Source organism: Rosa rugosa, chromosome 2 (assembly GCF_958449725.1).
Source record: "Rosa rugosa chromosome 2, drRosRugo1.1, whole genome shotgun sequence".
NCBI lineage: Eukaryota > Viridiplantae > Streptophyta > Magnoliopsida > Rosales > Rosaceae > Rosa > Rosa rugosa.
This window is the reverse complement of record NC_084821.1, coordinates 41151534-41170357: the sequence shown is the minus strand read 5'-3', so window position 1 is coordinate 41170357 and position 18824 is coordinate 41151534. Positions and strand designations below refer to the sequence as shown.

General features: G+C 39.9%; 2 protein-coding genes across 2 annotated transcripts; one reads left to right on the top strand and one right to left on the bottom strand.

Moving 5' to 3' along the window:
* Positions 1-1965: 1965 nt before the first annotated feature.
* Positions 1966-4699, bottom strand: LOC133730758 (uncharacterized). Its single transcript, XM_062158287.1, has 3 exons — positions 3017-4699; positions 2229-2911; positions 1966-2026 (listed from the first exon to the last, which is right to left on the bottom strand). The coding sequence occupies exons 1-3, from the start codon at positions 4697-4699 to the stop codon at positions 1966-1968; spliced, it is 2427 nt and encodes an 808-aa protein (XP_062014271.1).
* An 11571-nt stretch (positions 4700-16270) lies between these two features.
* On the top strand, positions 16271-16963 carry LOC133730757 (transcriptional corepressor LEUNIG-like). Its single transcript, XM_062158286.1, has 2 exons — positions 16271-16435; positions 16616-16963. Exons 1-2 carry the CDS (start codon positions 16271-16273, stop codon positions 16757-16759), a joined length of 309 nt encoding a protein of 102 aa, XP_062014270.1. The 3' UTR covers positions 16760-16963.
* Positions 16964-18824: the final 1861 nt, after the last annotated feature.

Here is an 18824-nt window from a genome sequence, read left to right as displayed (position 1 = left end):
CGAGAGAGAGAGAGAATGATTTCGGACAAGAGAGAGAGAGAATGATTTCGGACAAGAGAGAGTTATGTTCTGTTTCTTCAATTATGCTCTGGTGTGGTCAATGACAGAAGCTGGGGCATAACGAATTATGGGTAATCATGAAAGCTAAAGCATTACAATCATGAAAAGTAAAGCACCGGTAATCATGTTTTGCTTTGATTAAAAATCACGGTTATTACAATCTACCCCCCTTAAAGGAATTTCGTCCCGAAATTCAAGTACCCAATTCCACAAAGAGCTGTGGATACTTCACTCTCATGTCAGACTCTAACTCCCATGATCCATCACCCTCGTCATGATGACTCCACAGCACCTTCACAAGATTAACCTCCTTCCTACGAAGCTTCTTCGTAGACCTATCTAAGATACGAACAGGTTCAACCACAAAGGTTACATCCGTGTTTACCTCAATCGTACCATGATCAATTACGTGGGACTCATCTCGGACGTACTTCCTGAGCATAGACACATGAAAGACATTGTGTACACCAGACATGCTAACAGGTAAGGCAAGACGATATGCTAATTCACCGACCCTTTCCAGAATCTCAAAAGGTCCCACGTATCTTGGTGCTAGCTTCCCCTTCTTTCCAAATCTCATCACACCTTTCATAGGTGAGACTTTCAAGAAAACGTGGCCACCTACTTCGAACTCAACTGGTCTTCTCTTCAAATCAGCATAACTCTTCTGCCTACTCTGTGCTGTTCGGATCCTGTCCCGAATAACAGTGACCTTCTCTGTAGTCTCCTGTACAATCTCAGGACCGAAGAGCCCTTTATCCCCTGCTTCAGCCCAACAGATAGGAGTCCTACATGGCCTACCATAAAGAGCCTCATATGGTGCCATACCGATACTGGAGTGATAGCTGTTGTTGTAGGCAAACTCTACCAATGGCAGATGATCCGCCCAACTTCCCTTGAAGTCCAGTACACAAGCTCTAAGCATGTCCTCCATCACCTGATTCACTCTCTCGGTTTGCCCATCTGTCTGTGGATGAAATGCAGTGCTCATAGCTAAAGATGTGCCAACTGTCTTATGGAACCTACGCCAGAATTCAGAAGTGAAACGAGCATCCCGATCCGAAACAATTGTTACGGGCACACCATGAAGCTTTACTATCTCATTCAGATACAACTTACACAATGCATCGATTGAGTAAGTCTTTGCCACGGGAAGAAAGTGTGCTGACTTTGTCAATCGGTCAACAATCACCCAAATCGAGTCATAACTTTGTCTGGACCTAGGCAATCCAGTCACAAAGTCCATGGAGATATCTTCCCATTTCCAAACAGGAATTGGTAAGGGTTTCAGCATCCCCGCGGGCCTCTGATGCTCAGCCTTCACTTGCTGACATGTAAGACACTTCGACACATGTTCTGCCACATCCCTCTTCATTCCATACCACCAAAACTGTCTTCGTAGATCCATATACATTTTGGTACCCCCTGGATGTACAGTGTATCTAGATCTATGTGCTTCCCGCATGATCTCCTCCTTGAGGTTATCAACACTTGGGACATACAATCTTCCACGAAATCTCAACCCTCCATCTGTCCTAATAGCCCACTCAGAAGGGCCCTCCACATTTGGATCAACATTCATCTCAGCAATCCTCGTCTGAGCAAACTCATCAAGTGTCTGACCCTGAATGATCCTGGAATTCAAGGTGGACTGTAAGGTGATACTTCCGAGAAACATTTCATGTCCAACTTCTGCGGGCATAAGATCAAACTCAGATGCAGCTTCCAACATGAGCCACTCCTGCACCATGAGTGATGCCATGATTATTCGGGGCTTCCTACTCAAAGCATCTGCCACTACGTTGGCCTTTCCAGGATGATACTCCAAAGTAAAATCATAGTCTTTGATGAGCTCCATCCATCTCCTCTGCCTCATGTTCAACTCCTTTTGGGAGAATAGATATTTCAGACTCTTATGATCAGAAAAGAGTTCGAACTTCTCACCATACAGATAGTGTCTCCAAATCTTCAAGGCAAACACCACTGCAGCTAGCTCTAGATCATGAGTGGGGTAATTCTGCTCATGAACCTTCAGTTGTCTAGAGCCATAAGCAACAACACAACCATTCTGCATCAACACACACCCCAAACCCTGATGAGATGCATCACTGTAGATAACTAAACCACCACCGCTAGTAGGAATAGTCAACACTGGTGCTGTAGTCAACCTGGTCTTCAGCTCGTTGAAAGCCTTCTCACACTCATCCGTCCATAAAAACTGAGTGTCCTTCCTTGTCAATTTGGTCAAAGCCGAAGCAATACCAGAAAACCCCTCAATGAATCGCCTGTAATACCCTGCCAATCCAAGGAAGCTACGGATTTCAGTAACAGTGGTAGGGCGAATCCAACTCATCACCGCTTCAACCTTCGAAGGATCCACCGAAACTCCATCCTTCGAAACTACATGACCAAGGAACTTGACTTCCTTCTGCCAAAAGTCGCACTTCTCAAGCTTGGCAAACAATTTCTTCTCTCTCAGCGTCTGTAGTACAATCCGCAAATGCTCCTCATGCTCATCAGACGACCTTGAATAAATCAAGATGTCGTCCACGAACACTACAACAAATTGATCCAAGTAAGGACTGAACGTGCGGTTCATCAAGTCCATGAATGCTGCTGGTGCATTAGTCAGACCAAAAGGCATGACAAGGAACTCAAAATGTCCATACCTGGTCCTGAACGCCGTCTTTGGAATATCCTCATCCTTCACCCTTAACTGGTGATATCCAGATCTCAAATCAATCTTTGAGAACACAGTAGCCTCTCTAAGCTGATCGAACAAGTCATCAATCCTAGGTAAAGGGTACCTGTTCTTGATGGTCACCTTGTTCAGCTGCCGATAATCCACACATAATCGAAGTGAATTATCCTTCTTCTTCACAAACAACACTGGTGCACCCCAAGGAGATACACTAGCCTGTATGAACCCTTGAGTCAGTAATCCATCAATCTGAACCTTCAACTCCTGAAGTTCAGCTGGAGCCATCCGATAGGGTGCTTTTGATACAGGGGCAGTACCTGGTATCACGTCAATGGAGAAGTCCATTACCCTTTTTGGAGGCAACCCTGGTATCTCCTTAAAAACATCAGCATACTCTGAAACTACAGGAATTCCTGAAATCTTAGAAATACTACTCCCTGACTCAATATGAGCCAAAATCCCTGCCCTCATAGCGATGTCAGACTTTAGACAACGGTAATGAAACACTGGTTGCCCAGGAACATGGAAGGACACAATCATCCTAAAGCAATCAATTACTGCATGGTTCGGGCTCAACCAATCCATGCCCAAAATCACATCATATGTGTGATCTGGTATCACAATCAACGATGCAGAGAACTCTCTACCACCTATCTCAATAGGGCAATCATTACAAAACATATCAAGCTCAAGAGATACACCGAGGGGTGACGTAACACATAATGACCCAGTAAGAGGCATGGAAATCAAACCCAATACATCTACTACGGAACTAGATATAAAGGAATGGGAGGCTCCCGTATCAAACAGTACTCTAGCAAGATAGTTATAGATAGATAAGGTACCTTCCACCCCTGTGCCTCTCTGACCAATGGCGAAGACTCTAGCCTGACCTTGAGGCTGTTGTCTCGGCTGGTTTCTTTGGCCCCTATCTTGTTGCTGCGTGCAAACCCGGGAGACATGTCCTGCCTGGCCACAATTAAAGCACACCAAATTCTTTGGTTTCGGGCAGTTTCGCGAAATGTGCCCTAACTCCTGGCAGTTGAAACATTTCAGAGGTGCCACCTGTCTAATAGGCATCACCCTAGCAGGTGTAGCAACCATGGCCCTAGTTGGTGCCTGCTGCTGGTTAGTCCTTTGTCTCTTCCAGATGTTACCTCGTTTGCCTGCTGTATGGCTGTTCTCAGCTACTGCTTTTCCCTTCCTCTGAAAATCTCTCTCAACTGTCTGCTCTTCTAAGAGGATCTGGTTTTCCTGCTCGATGGTTAATGCCTTAGCCACAACGAGTCTTAGTTCCTTTAGTTCCAAAATGGCTACGTCACGCCGAATCGATGGGTTCAGCCCTAATTGAAACTTCATGGCCAAACTCTCAGGATCTAACTGTCTCACAAACTGATACAACCTGTTGAACTCCGCCTCATAATCCCTCACACTCAACTTCCCCTGAGTTAGTGAATGGAATTGTCTCTCCAACTGCTGTCTCACGGTAACTGGGAAGTATTTCTTCCTGAAGAGTTCCACGAAGCCATCCCAGGTTAGAGTGGTCACGTCTATCATCCTCTCAGTGCCACTCCACCACAATCGTGCATCCTCTTGAAGCATAAACGATGCTATCTTCCTCTTCTCCCGTTCATCACAAATCACCATCTGGAAGTAACCTTTCATATTTTCGATCCACTGGTCTGCCAACATATAGTCTGTGCCACCTTTAAATGGAACTGCTCCCAGACTATAAATTTCCTTTGTCAATTTCGACAGACGAGTAGCGTCCACCATATTAATCACTGGTGGAACAGGCAGTTCATACTCTGGTGTCTCCACCTCATCCTCATACATCTCGACTGGAGGGGCCCTGCCCTTACCTCTACCTCTGCCTCTACCTCTGCCTCTGCCTCTACCCCTACCTCGACCCCTACCTCCTCCTCCAACCAAGTCCATTACCTGTGCAGGATGGTAACCTATGATTAATACTTGAATAACTCTCAGAATAAGTATATGTTAATCACGTTAGCCAAAATCATCATTCACTTCAGAGAATTCAATTTCATCCTGACTACCTAATCCGAGTTAATTCAAAGGTTCACTTTCCTTAAAATAAACTAACTCAAGAAGCTATACGAAGTTTCTATACTTCAGTTATCGAGTCTATACCACTCTCGCGACACTAACCCTTCCTACATACCCAATGATTATACCAGTACCGAAGAGTATATGATGGGGATCCGCTGCAGACGGGCCATCACTCGGGGAGTACTGATTATCACCAAATATGTACCTTACGCTCTGATACCAAACTGTCACGCCCCGAATTTTGAATAACAAATTCAAATCCGAAACATGAATTTAACAACTTAATCAAATAAACGTTCTGAATTTTTTTTTTCTCAGAACAAACACACCACTCGCCACTCAAATATAAAATCTCGAAGACCTCGAGTTTATTATTACAAATTCACTCTCACAAGTAAAATTGTAAAGCTCTAAATGAGCATAACAAACCTCACAATAGAAAATCAGAATAACACACTTGCAGCTACTCTACGCAGCTCGATCACCTTCCTGATTTTCCTGACCTGTAGTAGTACCCGCTACACAATTTGAATAGTGTACCGGGATTGCAACAACACAAAACCCGGTAAGCTTTTGACAGCTCGTATGAGTAAACAAGAATGAACTGTTGATTTAATAAAATACATTTCCTTTAACTCAAGTACAGAAATGTAGAAACATCACAATTACAATGATCACCACAAAACCACTTCACTTTCTCACTCTCATATATATATAAATATATATATATATAAATATTATACACTTATGAGTCACTCCCCGTTACCCTCATAAGGTCACTCAACATTTGGCAGACAGACTAGAGCTCTAACTGATCGTTTCCACCTACCCGGCGCGAGGGCGTGGTTCACGATTTAATGCTATTAGTTTCCACCTACCCGGTACAAGGGCGTGGTTCACTAATAGATGCCATGGTCACCCCCGTGACCTATTGATCTCCACAGATCAATATATCTCAACAAATCAACAATTTATTGTTTCTCAACAATAAATTTAATACCTCTCACAATATTGTTGCTTTTCAACAATAAACTCAACACAACCATAACAGTACATAATATCTCACAATTTCAACAATACATATTATTTCACATAAATAATATATATATAGATAGACATTCACACAGGAATGCCCATTAATACCAACTATAGTTCACACAATGACGACAAAAAATAAATTAATTAAAAGTACTCGGTTCGTAATATGAACCACGTGAGGTTTACTCACCTCGATAATCCCGCTGCGTCTTCAATTCCGCTCAAAATACGATCCACAATCGTCCACTAACTCAAACCGTCAATCACCTAGTCAGATACGATCTTAACTTAGCAATCATTCATAAACCACACATATACGGAAATCCAACGGTCGGATTCTAATTTAATGATGATCCAACGGCCAGATCGAATTTATATGATGATCCAACGGTCGGATCCTCACGGATCGCCCTTAGGATCATCCTCCAAAATTATCACGAAGATCCAACTGTCAGATCTTCTTGAATCACTCTAACAAACATCTCCTCAAAATTATACGAAAATCCGACGGTCAGATTCTCACGAATCGCCTTCCGAATCACTATTTCACAATTATACGAAGATCCAATGGTGGGATCTTCGCCCGTGACCACACAAAGTCATCGGGACAGTCATACGATCAACATATTCAAATTTGAAGTAAATCTGACGGTCGGATCTTAGCGGATCGTAAACCGAAGATAAAACGTAAAAACGTTAAATAGTAACGTCAAAACATAAATCCACTATTTATCAACGTTTTCTAAAATGACCTTGTAATATATCAAAACGCTCGTAAGGATGCGTAGATCATCACCTAGATAATAAAAACTCGAAATATGGTCGAATACGCCGCCACAAGCGGCGGTCAGTGGGTGGTCAACGCGGCGGTCAACGACGGTCAACCACCTCCGATGCAAAAGTTGTCAACTACAAACTTGTTCAAAATGACGAGTTGATCCACTTTCATAACTAGCATGAAGTCTGAAAACGAAAGGAAGTAGTCGGAAATTACCTAGAACAGTCGAGGTGACTGGAAAATTTCCAGAATCCGGCGAGAAACTGCAGAAAACGGCGAGCTCCAATTCGACGTAAAAACGTCAATTTAAGGCTTCGATTCCTTCTGAAGAGTTGTTAAGAAACTCAAGAAGAACACACTGGTTCAAGAATCACAGAAATATATGGTCTGTAGCTCGAGATATACCGATCGAAAGCTTCGGTGGTCGGAAAAATTCCAGAATTTTGCAGAATCCGGCAAGGCTCGATTTCGACGTCAAAACTTCAATTTAAGGCTTCGATTCCTTCTGAAGAGTTGTTAAGAAACTCAAGAAGAACTCACTGGTTCAAGAATCACTCAAAACGACGTCCTGTAGCTCAAGATATTTGGATCGATAGTTCCGGTCTCGTTCTTGGCGGGGTTGACTTGTAGTTGCTGCTACGGGATGCGCCGCCATGCAAGGCTGCTTCTGGGGGCTTCAGGAGGTTGAGGCGAGCTCGTGGATGGAGTTTTGCGAGGAGTGGTGACCGGTAGCTTGAGATATCAAGCTTGGAACCAAATCGGGGCTGGACGAACCCGGTCTCTTCGCCGCTGCTTCCGGCTGTGCCGTGACCCAAGACCGCAGCAGGTAGCTTCGCAAGGCTGAGACGAAGCCACTGAAGGTTGTCCGGCGTCGATTGATGGCAGGTGGAGGAAGGAAAAGAACGGAGAGCGTTTGCTCTGTTTTTGTGTTTTTCGGACGAGAGAGAGAGAGAATGATTTCGGACAAGAGAGAGAGAGAATGATTTCGGACAAGAGAGAGTTATGTTCTGTTTCTTCAATTATGCTCTGGTGTGGTCAATGACAGAAGCTGGGGCATAACGAATTATGGGTAATCATGAAAGCTAAAGCATTACAATCATGAAAAGTAAAGCACCGGTAATCATGTTTTGCTTTGATTAAAAATCACGGTTATTACATATTTCTCAACTTTCTACAAGTCTCATCCATCACTGCACTTCCCAATTAAACTAATAAGAACATTAATCATGCATAGAAAATTAATTCAGGAAATAACCAACACGCATAAAATCAGAAGTCATAGTAATCCCTGCATATAATTTAGTTCAGGAGATTACATTAAAATCAAACAATAAAATGAAAACGAGAAATAAACGGGAAATCGAACCATAGAAATGATCAAGGAAATAAATAGAGATAATAAACATTATAACCGAAAAAGAAGAAAAGAGAAAAAGAATAGAAATTTAAACAAAAGAATTAACAAGGAAATTAATTAAAAACATCATCAACTCACACTAATAAATCCATCCAAAACTCAACACCTTTTACCAAAAGGACTCTTACAAGTCACATCGTGACAAAATCATAGGAAATGTTAACCTAACAAATCATTATGAAAATCCGGTCCAACCTGGACACGTTGGCAGACAGACTAGAGCTCTAACTGATCGAAATCACTAACCGGGCCAAAGGCGTAATTACGATATATTGCCTGAGGATGCAACCTGCAAACCCCGGATCTTTAGGCCAACCTGACCCTTAGATCAAAACATTTAAGCGAGTCGCACTGGACCCAAAATGTTAAAACAAATCAAACGGAGAAATCACAACCTGTGACTCTCAAATCCTCAGACCACCGGTCGTCAGATTAAAACATTTAAAATGGTCATACCGGACCTGAAATGTTTCCCAACCCAAAAGGAGAAATCACAACCTGCAACTCCCCAAATCCTCAAACACTTTTCAAAACAATAGAAATACCATTTCCCACGACATATTGTTTCCCGAAAAGTCATACCCAAAAACAATATATGAACTCACTCACAAATATTGTTTGCATCACAACAATTCTACCAATACATATATGTTTCCGACATATGTAAATATTCAATTCAATAATCCACATACCACAATGCCACACCATCCATATATATATTCCACATAAATATATATATACGTAATTATCCGCTCAGGGATAATCACTAATACCAACTATAGTCCACACAATAAAATCGTGAAATTCATTTTTATAGTTTAAATACATTTTACTTACCTATGGACCGTAGTTGATCAAGCCCATATGATTTAAAACAAATATTTATTTCATAAATATTTTCACACAATTACGACAAAATAAAGTAATTAAATTTATTCGGTTCGTAATATGAACCACGTGAGGTTTACTCACCTCGATATTCCCGCTGCGTCTTCAATTCAACACAATACACACCGAAACCGCTCACCCAAGGGAGACCGTCAATCACCTAGTCAAACATGACCTTAACTTAGCCAACAACTCAAAAACATACTCAAACGACAATCCAACGGTCGGGTCGAAATTAAATGATGATCCAACGGTCGGATCCTCACGGATCGCCTTTAGGATTACCCTCCAAAAATCATCACGAAGATCCAACGGTCGGATCTTCCTGAATCGTCCTTACTAACATCTTCACAAATTTATACGAAAATCCGACGGACGGATTCTCACGAATCGCCTCCCTAATCACTGTTTTGCATTTATACGAAGATCCAACGGTCGGATCTTCACCCATGACCACACAAAGTCACTGGGACAGTCATAAGATCATCATATCAAAACTACAAGTCCATCTGACGGTCCTAACTTCACATATCACAAATCTAACGATCGAAATCGATCGAAACTTAAAAATTCATAACTTAATCATACGATATCCAAAAATTGCGTATAATATATCAAAATGATCGTATTGAAATATAGAATCTGAAAATGTACAGAAACCATATTTTTGATCCCCGGAGGTGGCCGGAAATGGCCGCCGGAGTTAGTGGCAGAGCCGCCGCCGACCACCACCAATGGTGTCGGGGCCGGGCTGTTCCTCTTCCTCTCATCATGCTTAACAACTTTCATAACTATCATGTAAGCTGAAAATGACCGGAAGTGGTTGAAATTACCTAAAACAGTCGAGGTGGCCGGAAAATTTCCAGAATCCGGCGAAATTTGCAGAATCCGGCAAGGCTTGATTTCGACGTCAAAAATTCAATTTCAGGCTTCGATCCCTTCTAGAGAGTTGTCAAGAAACTCAAGGTGAACTCATTGGTTCAAGAATCACAGAAAAATATGGTCTGTAGCTCGAGATATACCGATCGAAAGCTTCGGTGGTCGGAAAAATTCCAGAATCCGGCGAGCTTGAGTTTCGACGTAAAAACTTCAATTTCGGGCTTCGATTCCTTCTGAAGAGTTGTTAAGAAATACAAGATGAACTCAGTGGTTCAAGAAACACCTAAAACGAAGTCCTGTAACTCGAGATATTTGGATCCCTTGCTCCGTTTCGATTCAAGTCGGGGTTGAACTCCAACCGCCTCCAGAGACAGCGCCGCCGTGAAAGGGTGTTTCTGGGAGTTTCAGATGGTTGAAGCGAAGCTGTGGACGAAGTTTGAGGAGGTTTCGTGATCTGTAGCTCGAGTTATCACACTTGGAAAGAAATCGGGGCTGGACGTACCCGGTCTCTTCGCCGCCGTTTCCGACTGTGCCGTGACCCAAAACCGCTGCAGGTAGCTTCGCAAAGCTGAGATGATGCCACTGGAGGTTGTCCGGCGTTGAATGATGGCCTGTGGAGGAAAAGAGAGCTTGGAGAAATTTTTGCTTTGTTTCGGTATCTTTCGGACGAGAGAGAGTGAGAGTGTGAGTGAGGGAGAGAGAGAGTGTCGGCAATGTCGATCAACACAAACAATTAACCCAGCATAATCATTAAAGTTAAAGTAATCGAATCATGAAAGTAAAGTACACTGTTTGCTTTGATTAAAGAAACAACCGGGTATTACAAGAACCATTAGGCCACTTGCAGTGGTTCTCCAATCCTATGTTCTATTGCTCCAAACGTAATGGATACATCATTAATTCCCTTACTAAAACACGATCATTGTAAAAGTCCAAACCGCTCCCTTACTAAAACACGATCATTGTAAAAGTCCAAACCGCTCCCTTCCTCAAACTCGATTGTTGTAACCAATACAAAAGCATCAATAAATCCCACGTCAATACCCTATTCATTAGTCGCCAATTAAACACATCAAACAATATATGTTATTCAGCAAGTACGTAGTTAATTATTTTCGTCATCGTCGTCGTCATCAACCTCATCAAAGAACGGGTCCTTGAGGAATTTGGTTGCAGAGAGTCTCGCCCTAGGTTGTGCAAGGCACCTCTCGACAAATGCCCTCACCTCCGGGTCCTTGATCTTGTTCAAGGCCTGAGGTCTGACCCCGGAGGTTACCTTCTTGTATATTTTGGCAATATTGTCGCATTCGCCGTAGGGCATTTCCAAGGTCACCATCTCTAGTACACACATTCCAAATCAGTATATGTCCACCATTTCAGTGTAATTCTCTTCATAAAGCTCTGGTGCCATAAATTCTGGTGTGCCTAGCACTGAATGAGCTGAGTGAGTCTTCCCTACAATAGCAGCGAGTCCCAAGTCACCAATCTTCACCTATTTAACCAATTAACCGCAAAACTTTAGAAAATAATCAAAATATATACAAGAAAAATGGTCATATTGGTCAAACGCTAAAACAATACCATTCCAACAGTGGCTGCATTAATTTCGTGTTTGATATTGAATTATTGAAAGCAATATCGCTTCTTCAATTCTCTTAATCCCTTAAATCTACTTAAATAGTAAACCCTAAACACATGCAAAACAGTGGAAAATTTAAATGAAATGGATAATACCTAAAATGGTACCTGATGATATCAGGAAATGGTATGTTGGCGACTAAATTAATTAGTACCTCTGTTCATATATATTTTTCTTAAAATTGAATATTTGATGTATAAATGTTCATTTGGTTATTACGTACATGTTAAACTTCAACGAAATATAGACGTAAATACTGTTTTACTGACTTTCCTATATTTTGATTTTTCTCTATTTTAGGAAAAAATGAGCCTCTTTTGCTCCAACAGATTCCTTATAACTATTCATATTTTAGGGATAGTGAGAAAAGAGAAAACGAAATCCCTTAAATTTATATCAATCTGTAAAATTTTAAGAAAGAATTATGGAGATTTTAGAGATTGTTGTAAAATAGGGAATCTCTTGAAGTTAGAATAGAAAAATTGCTTAAAGCTTTGACTTTTGCTTCTCTATAATACAAAAATTATAGAGAAATTGTTGGAATTGCTCTAAGAGTACGTTTCCAACTTTACATGACTACATCTCTATCCCAAGAACAAAATGCCTACCGATCAAAGACAAATTGATATATGATGGGTCAATGTTATCGACAGAATTATCATGGGGAAGCCGCAATTCTTTAATTTGCTAAACACATCTTCTTCGCACCTTTCCTCCCAATCTAAGATTAAAACACCGGAGCAAATATCAAGCAACTCAAGATGTGGACAACCATTAAGAATGGCCCACGCATCATCCTTGCTATAGCAAGTGCACAAGTCATTTTGCTCATGCTTGAATGCTATTTAGGCATTAAAATTAAGTTATTTTTTGTTGAATGATAAACCAAAATGAACATAACTTATTAGAAGCCTCCAAAGTCATGATTGCACTCACAACTTTGTCATATGTCAATATCATGTGTATTAAACCTAAGAGACGAAGCAACTATAATAAAAAAAAAATTTGGATTTAAGGTTCTTCGAGAAGAAACTACGTAACAACGCATGAACACAGTGAATTGCTAGGTACAAATAGAAAAAAATAGTTTCAAATTTTATGGTTTATTTTGTTAATATCTTAATTGACCGTGACTTTTAATGTCATTTCTTATGAGGATACAATTGTCTTTTCATGCAAAATTGATTTGCTAGGTGTACCTAGATATTTGCTTGGTACATTTAGAAAAACCTTTTTATCATTTAGGGAGACTCTGTGTGTGTGTGTGTGCACGCGCGTGCGCGCGTGTGTGAGATCCCTTTTTTTGATCATTTGAAGAGATCGCTTATTGAACCAACTTTTTTTTTATCACATATCGACATCTTGACCATTTAATTTTAATTTTATATGAGTAGGTCACTTCTGCAAATTTTTAACCAAATTGATAATCGCTATGACATCCATAAATGTGATTTACAATTATAAACATGAAGAGTTCAGGTTAGACATATTTGGTTCATTTATTGATTTGATCTAATTCAATACCTTAACAGTCATCAATTTGGCTGAAAATTTATAAAAGTGATCTATTACTGAAGTCCTAAGAATTGAACGGTCGAGATGTCGATATGTGATCGAAAAATGGGTCCAACAAAGGATTCATTAAAATGGTCAAAAAAAGGGATCCGTTAGTGAAATAGCCTTATTGTGTGCGTGTGTGTTTATATATATATATATATATATATACATATATATATATATATACATATATATATATATATACATATATATATATATATACATATATATATATATATACATATATATATATATATATATGCCTTTGAAATAGTCAATGAGGTATAATGGGAGGGAGGTAGTGCTTCTGGTACTTTAGAAAGCAATGGTTGCATTTGAGCAGTACTAGGACCGACACCTTGCAGTGTGACGGATTTTTGTCCCATTTTATTTTTCACTCGAAAGAAAGGATGTCCGTGTGAGTTCTTTAAAATACGGATCATCATGTCACGACCAGGGTGCCCTAAGCGGTCATGCCAAAGCCTGTATGAGTCAGTGTCCCACGTTTCATTGTTGGTGACAGCATAGGATTCAATGATCCAAGTAGTAGTGAGGTACAGTCCACTAGATTGATTTATTAGTTTCTCTAAATTTTAGGTAATATAAAGGTATTCAGTTCCATTCTCACATTGTGTTTTTACATGATAATCGTTGGCACGAATATCTTTGAAACTTAACAAGGTTCGATTAGCTCTTGGTGCATACAGAGCGTCTGTGACATTAAATATATTTCATATTCTTTAGAGTATTTCTATTTTAGGTAGAATGATAATCTTTTCATTCAAATAATTTTTTCTTTTTCTAGATGTATTGCTTTACATCTTTATAGTGCTATTTCGAACCATGTAAATATGTGTAGTGAATAAATTTGAATAAATTCAGTGCTTCAGAATAAAATTCGAAATTTATTAATAAGCCAACGATAATCAAATCAAGGTCTTGTTCAGAAATCTAATTCATCAAACCATTATTGAAATAAACTTTAAGACCAAGTAATAGTCTAATTAAAAATGAGGCATTATGCCTTCACAACTGTTTTTTGGAAAATAAAATAAATAAAGCAAATCAGTCAAAATCTGGGGTATCGATTGACTGAGCAAGTTCCTTGTTGCCATTAAAGTCTGCAATTGTGAGGTTGACGTCTGGGTCATGGCCTCCTTCTTCCATATAGTGAGCCTCTTGTTCTTTAGACTCCCTATACCTCTTGTAATTGGCTGCTACTCTGTTGCTTGCTTGGCAGTTCTTGTACCAATGCCCAATGACTCCACACCTATAGCATGGTTCATTGCCAACTCTATCATGTTTGACTGAAGGGTTCTTAGGTGCCCTTTGCACCTTGTTTCCATGACCACTAGGGCCAGCACCACCATCTCTGCGCCATACATTGGGAGGGCCTCCACGGCCCATACCACAACCCCCACGTCCCTTGCCACTTGGTGCATTGTTACCACGTGGCATGGGTAGGGATCAGCACGTCCAAATCCCTTTGCATTGGGGTTCTTTCCACCTTTCACTTTGCCATAATTAGCCTCAGGAATTTTCTTTGTCCCAACGGGCCTGGCATTGTTGTTCAAGAGAACCTCATTATGCCTCTCAGCCACTTGCAGTAGGTTGATCAGCTTATTGAAGGTTGTGATTCTTTTGTTGTCATACTCCAGCCTATACTGGTTTGCTAGTATAAGTGTTGAAGTCACTACTAGAATTTTGGCCTTAGACATCACGACAATTACATCGGTGAGGAATTCACGCGATGTAAAAAAATGTCATTAACATCGATTCCTCAAATACCGATTTCTATGCATATTACTAACATCGATTTTTACTGTTGACCGATGTCTATATTTTCATTCTAAAATTTTCAAAAACGCGGAAAGACTACGTTAAAAACTTTGGTACACGCGGGGAACAAAATTTTCCCACTTTACTTCACTCACTCTCTCTCGCCCTTCCCCGAAGCCCTATCCCTTTCCTCCCACTTTCCTTTCTGTTCAGCACCCAACCTCCTCTCCTCCTCCATCTCCGAACCGAACCGTCCTCTTCTCCCTTCTCCGCCTCCGACCAGAACCCGACCCTTCTCCGGCTCTTCCCCCAAACCCTATCGCTCTCTCTCCCCCGTCCTAATCGAACCAAAACCTCAAAGCCCCAGAAAACGAATTCGCAGAGATCGCTTTGTGGCTCATCTCCGAGGTGCAACCTGGCGTTGACTCATCAGAGGAAGGCGAAGAATATGGTGGCCACGGTGAGCCCACCCCGGTGGTCGGAGATCGGTGACGGAGGAGAGAGTCCTCCAGATCCACTTTCTCTCTCCTCCCTCTCTCTTTCGTATGTGCTTTTCTCTCTTCCTAGCTTTATAAAGGGGGCCATTCGGCACCAAATTCTTATTCATTCTCTGAATCGCTTCTTCTTCTTGTTCTTCACAGAGAGAAAGATTGAAAGGATTGATTTTGAATCAAAGAATTAGGAATGGCTTCGAGAGTCATTGATCAACAACAAGCTAGAGGTATTGCTTTCTGATTCTAATTGGGGGTTTTCTTGTTCTTGATGATTGTTCATCTGATTTGTGAAACAAAATGTTCATAACTGGGTGATTTTGATGAAAAGGCTTAATCTTTAGACTTTGTGTTTGTGTAATTGCATAACCCATGTTGAGAAATCGTAGATTCTGATGGTCCTTGGTGGCTTTTTGGTTTAAATTTTGCAAGAAATTTTCTGATTTGGTTTCTGGGTGTGGATAGTTCTCCCCCAATATGATTAATTTAGGTCCTCTATTATTTGCTGGTTAGAATCCAGATTGGTCAGCTCTCACATCATATATTAGTTGTTAATTAGATTGTTGGTTTCACTTTTTTGATACTTGCCTTCATTATGTCATGGTTTATAATTTTAAAAGATTGTTTTGGACCACCTTGATTACCAGAAGCTATATATTCAGAAAGGCACCATTGATTCTAGAATGAAGAGTCGTATTGTTACCAGGCATTATTAATCTTTTGCTGATGAGTGAACAGAAGATGTTAATACTGAAGTAATTTTGTCCATTTGATTTTTTTGTGTCAAACTAGCTGATTGCAAAAGATTGAGACTATATATATATATATATATATATATTCTGATCGAAACACTTAATACCTGATCAATTAGTTGATCATAATGTGGAGTCTTTGTGGAGGATGGATCTCTTGATGATAATGTGGAATATATATCTCATGATGATGCAGACCCTAGAGATGCTTTGAGAGATCGATGTATGGATGTCAGCAAAGGTACAGATCCAATTGTTCTCTCTCGCCTTTTAATTTGAAGTTGATTCAAGGGTTCACATTTACAGAAGTAAACTCTGTCAAAGTTACTAGTTGTCACTTCTTATTGGATGGAAAACTTCTTACTAGTGGTGGCCATGATAAAGAGGTGAGTGAGTGAATTTCTACATTGCGAAGAAGAGATCTGGAAAGAATTCAATTCTGCTCCATATTGACTAATTGGTTCTTTGGAAACATAAATGGGAAACTGGTTTAATTGTTTCTCAAGTGCAATGACTTCTTCTTTCTGGTGTTGCTTATTAAGACTGCTTGTTGATATATGGTGCAGGCTATATTATGGTACACTGATACTCTGAAGCCAAAATCTACACTTGAAGAACATTCAGCTTTGATAACTGATGTTCGGTTCAGTCCGAGCATGCCACGTCTTGCAACATCTTCAATCAACAAAACTGTCAGTCTGGGATGTTGATAATGTGAGTGTAATATTATGATCTTTTCCATCATATTGTCATATTGTGCATAGCTTGTGCTTTGTTATCGAACATGTCTAGAGTAATCAATATTTATATTTCTCGATTTTGAGTAATCATAATACTATTTGTTTCTTACCCTTATCTTCGGAAATCTTTCCAGTATGAGCTTATCTCGGTTGGTTAACCTTTAATTTTTTTCTTGGTGGTCTATATTCTTGCAAGTAATATTTCTGATCATTTCAATTGACATGTAATGAGTTGTAAGAAAGTTTTGTTTATGTCTTAATCTGCAGCCTGGTTATTCACTTCATACTATCCTAAGATGTCATGGTAAAAAGTAACTTATACTCTTTTCTTTTTATGGTCTCTAGCATCGATTTGTCAGAGGGCACGCTGGAGTTTAGCACATATGATGGGATAATTGTTGGTTGTTGTTTATGATAATTTGATTAATAGGGGAAGATTTGAAAGTGCAGTTTCTATATGTGAAATTTCGGTCAAGTTTCCTTAAGGAAAGTGCTTGTGATACTATAGATATTTGTTTCTAACCCATGCTCCAGATTTGGTTTCTTTTTTCTTTCTGGTTCTTAAATAGAGGTATATATATATGATTCATTGGATTGGAGAAGCTACAAGAGCTTAACTTGTCTTCCAACCTGTTGGAGTTAGTGTCTGACACCATTGGACTGCTGCAAAATAAGGTTGTAGGTGTCTTTGGCAACAAGCTTGCTGCTCTTCTTGACTCTTATTTGGCAACAAGATCCTCTAGTTTTGTCTTCATATGGTTTATTTAGGACACTTCAATCTTGTTCTTTTCTTTTCCTATTGTATATGGAGAAGTTTAGGCCATATGTCCCCTTCTCCCTACTCTTTGTACTGTTTTTATCAATAATATTAATGAGAATTTTCTTTTGCTTACCACTGGTATTCTCATTGTGATACTTATCTAGTGAAGAAACTGATTTAGTAATCACTTCTAAACTATAAATTGAAGCAAAAAGAATGAAGACACAACAATTTGAAATAACAAATTGATGTTATAAATGACTCAGGACATCAGTTCTATCTATAGAACATATGTCTAATACTGACATATAAATCAGTTTCTTATGTAAAACGATGTCTTAGTAGGAAACAAAATCAGTTTTTTTATAAATCAAACGATGTCTAGAGTCATTTTATACATCGGAAGCTTATAAGAAACTGATGTCTAGAGTCATTTTTAACATCGGCTAAAAACCGATGTCTGGGATTTCTCGATTTTTAACATCACCCACTAAGACATCGGTACATTTTTTTTTAACATCGGTTTCTGGCCGATGTTAAAGGCAAAAATTCTAGTAGTGAGTAGGAAAAGTAGAAAGAGTCTTTTGGATCATATCATCTTCTGTGAGTTCCTTTCCATAGAAATTTAGACGTGCCTTTAGGCGCAACATGTCCTTATTGAAATCATTGACCCTTTTGTAGTCAAGCAAGCGGATTTCATTCCACTGAACGGTCAGTTCTGGGAGCAAGGTGTCATGGATGTTCCCAAAACGTCCCTTAAAGGCATCCCACAGTTCTTTGGGTGTCTTCAACTGAAGGTACTCCCAGCGTAGGCTAGGATCAATATGTCGCCACAGAAACATTAAGGCATTTTCTTTCACCTTGTCAGACGGTCCTTCGTCTTTGGGGTCATTGATGGTGGCAGTGTAGTCTTTTGCCACAAAGGCAGTTTCTACATCAGAAACCCAACGATGGTACTCAACTCCTTTTGAGTCCAAGATGTCAAATTCAGGTCGAGTTGGATCAGCCATCTACATAAACAAGAGGGAAGATATAAATTACGCAGTCATAAAGACATCCACGTGAATTATTTTCCAAAAATATGAATTAGATTTCAAGACCAACATTCGTAATGGTCACATTTTTTCGATGCTATGTGAAAATGCTTTATCACGGTAAGTATGTATTTATAATGCGCATGAATTTTCATTATCATGGCAAAACACAATTTTTGTATAGCATTCTAAATAAGGAATAATCATAGCACGTAATAAAGAATAAAACATATCATATATA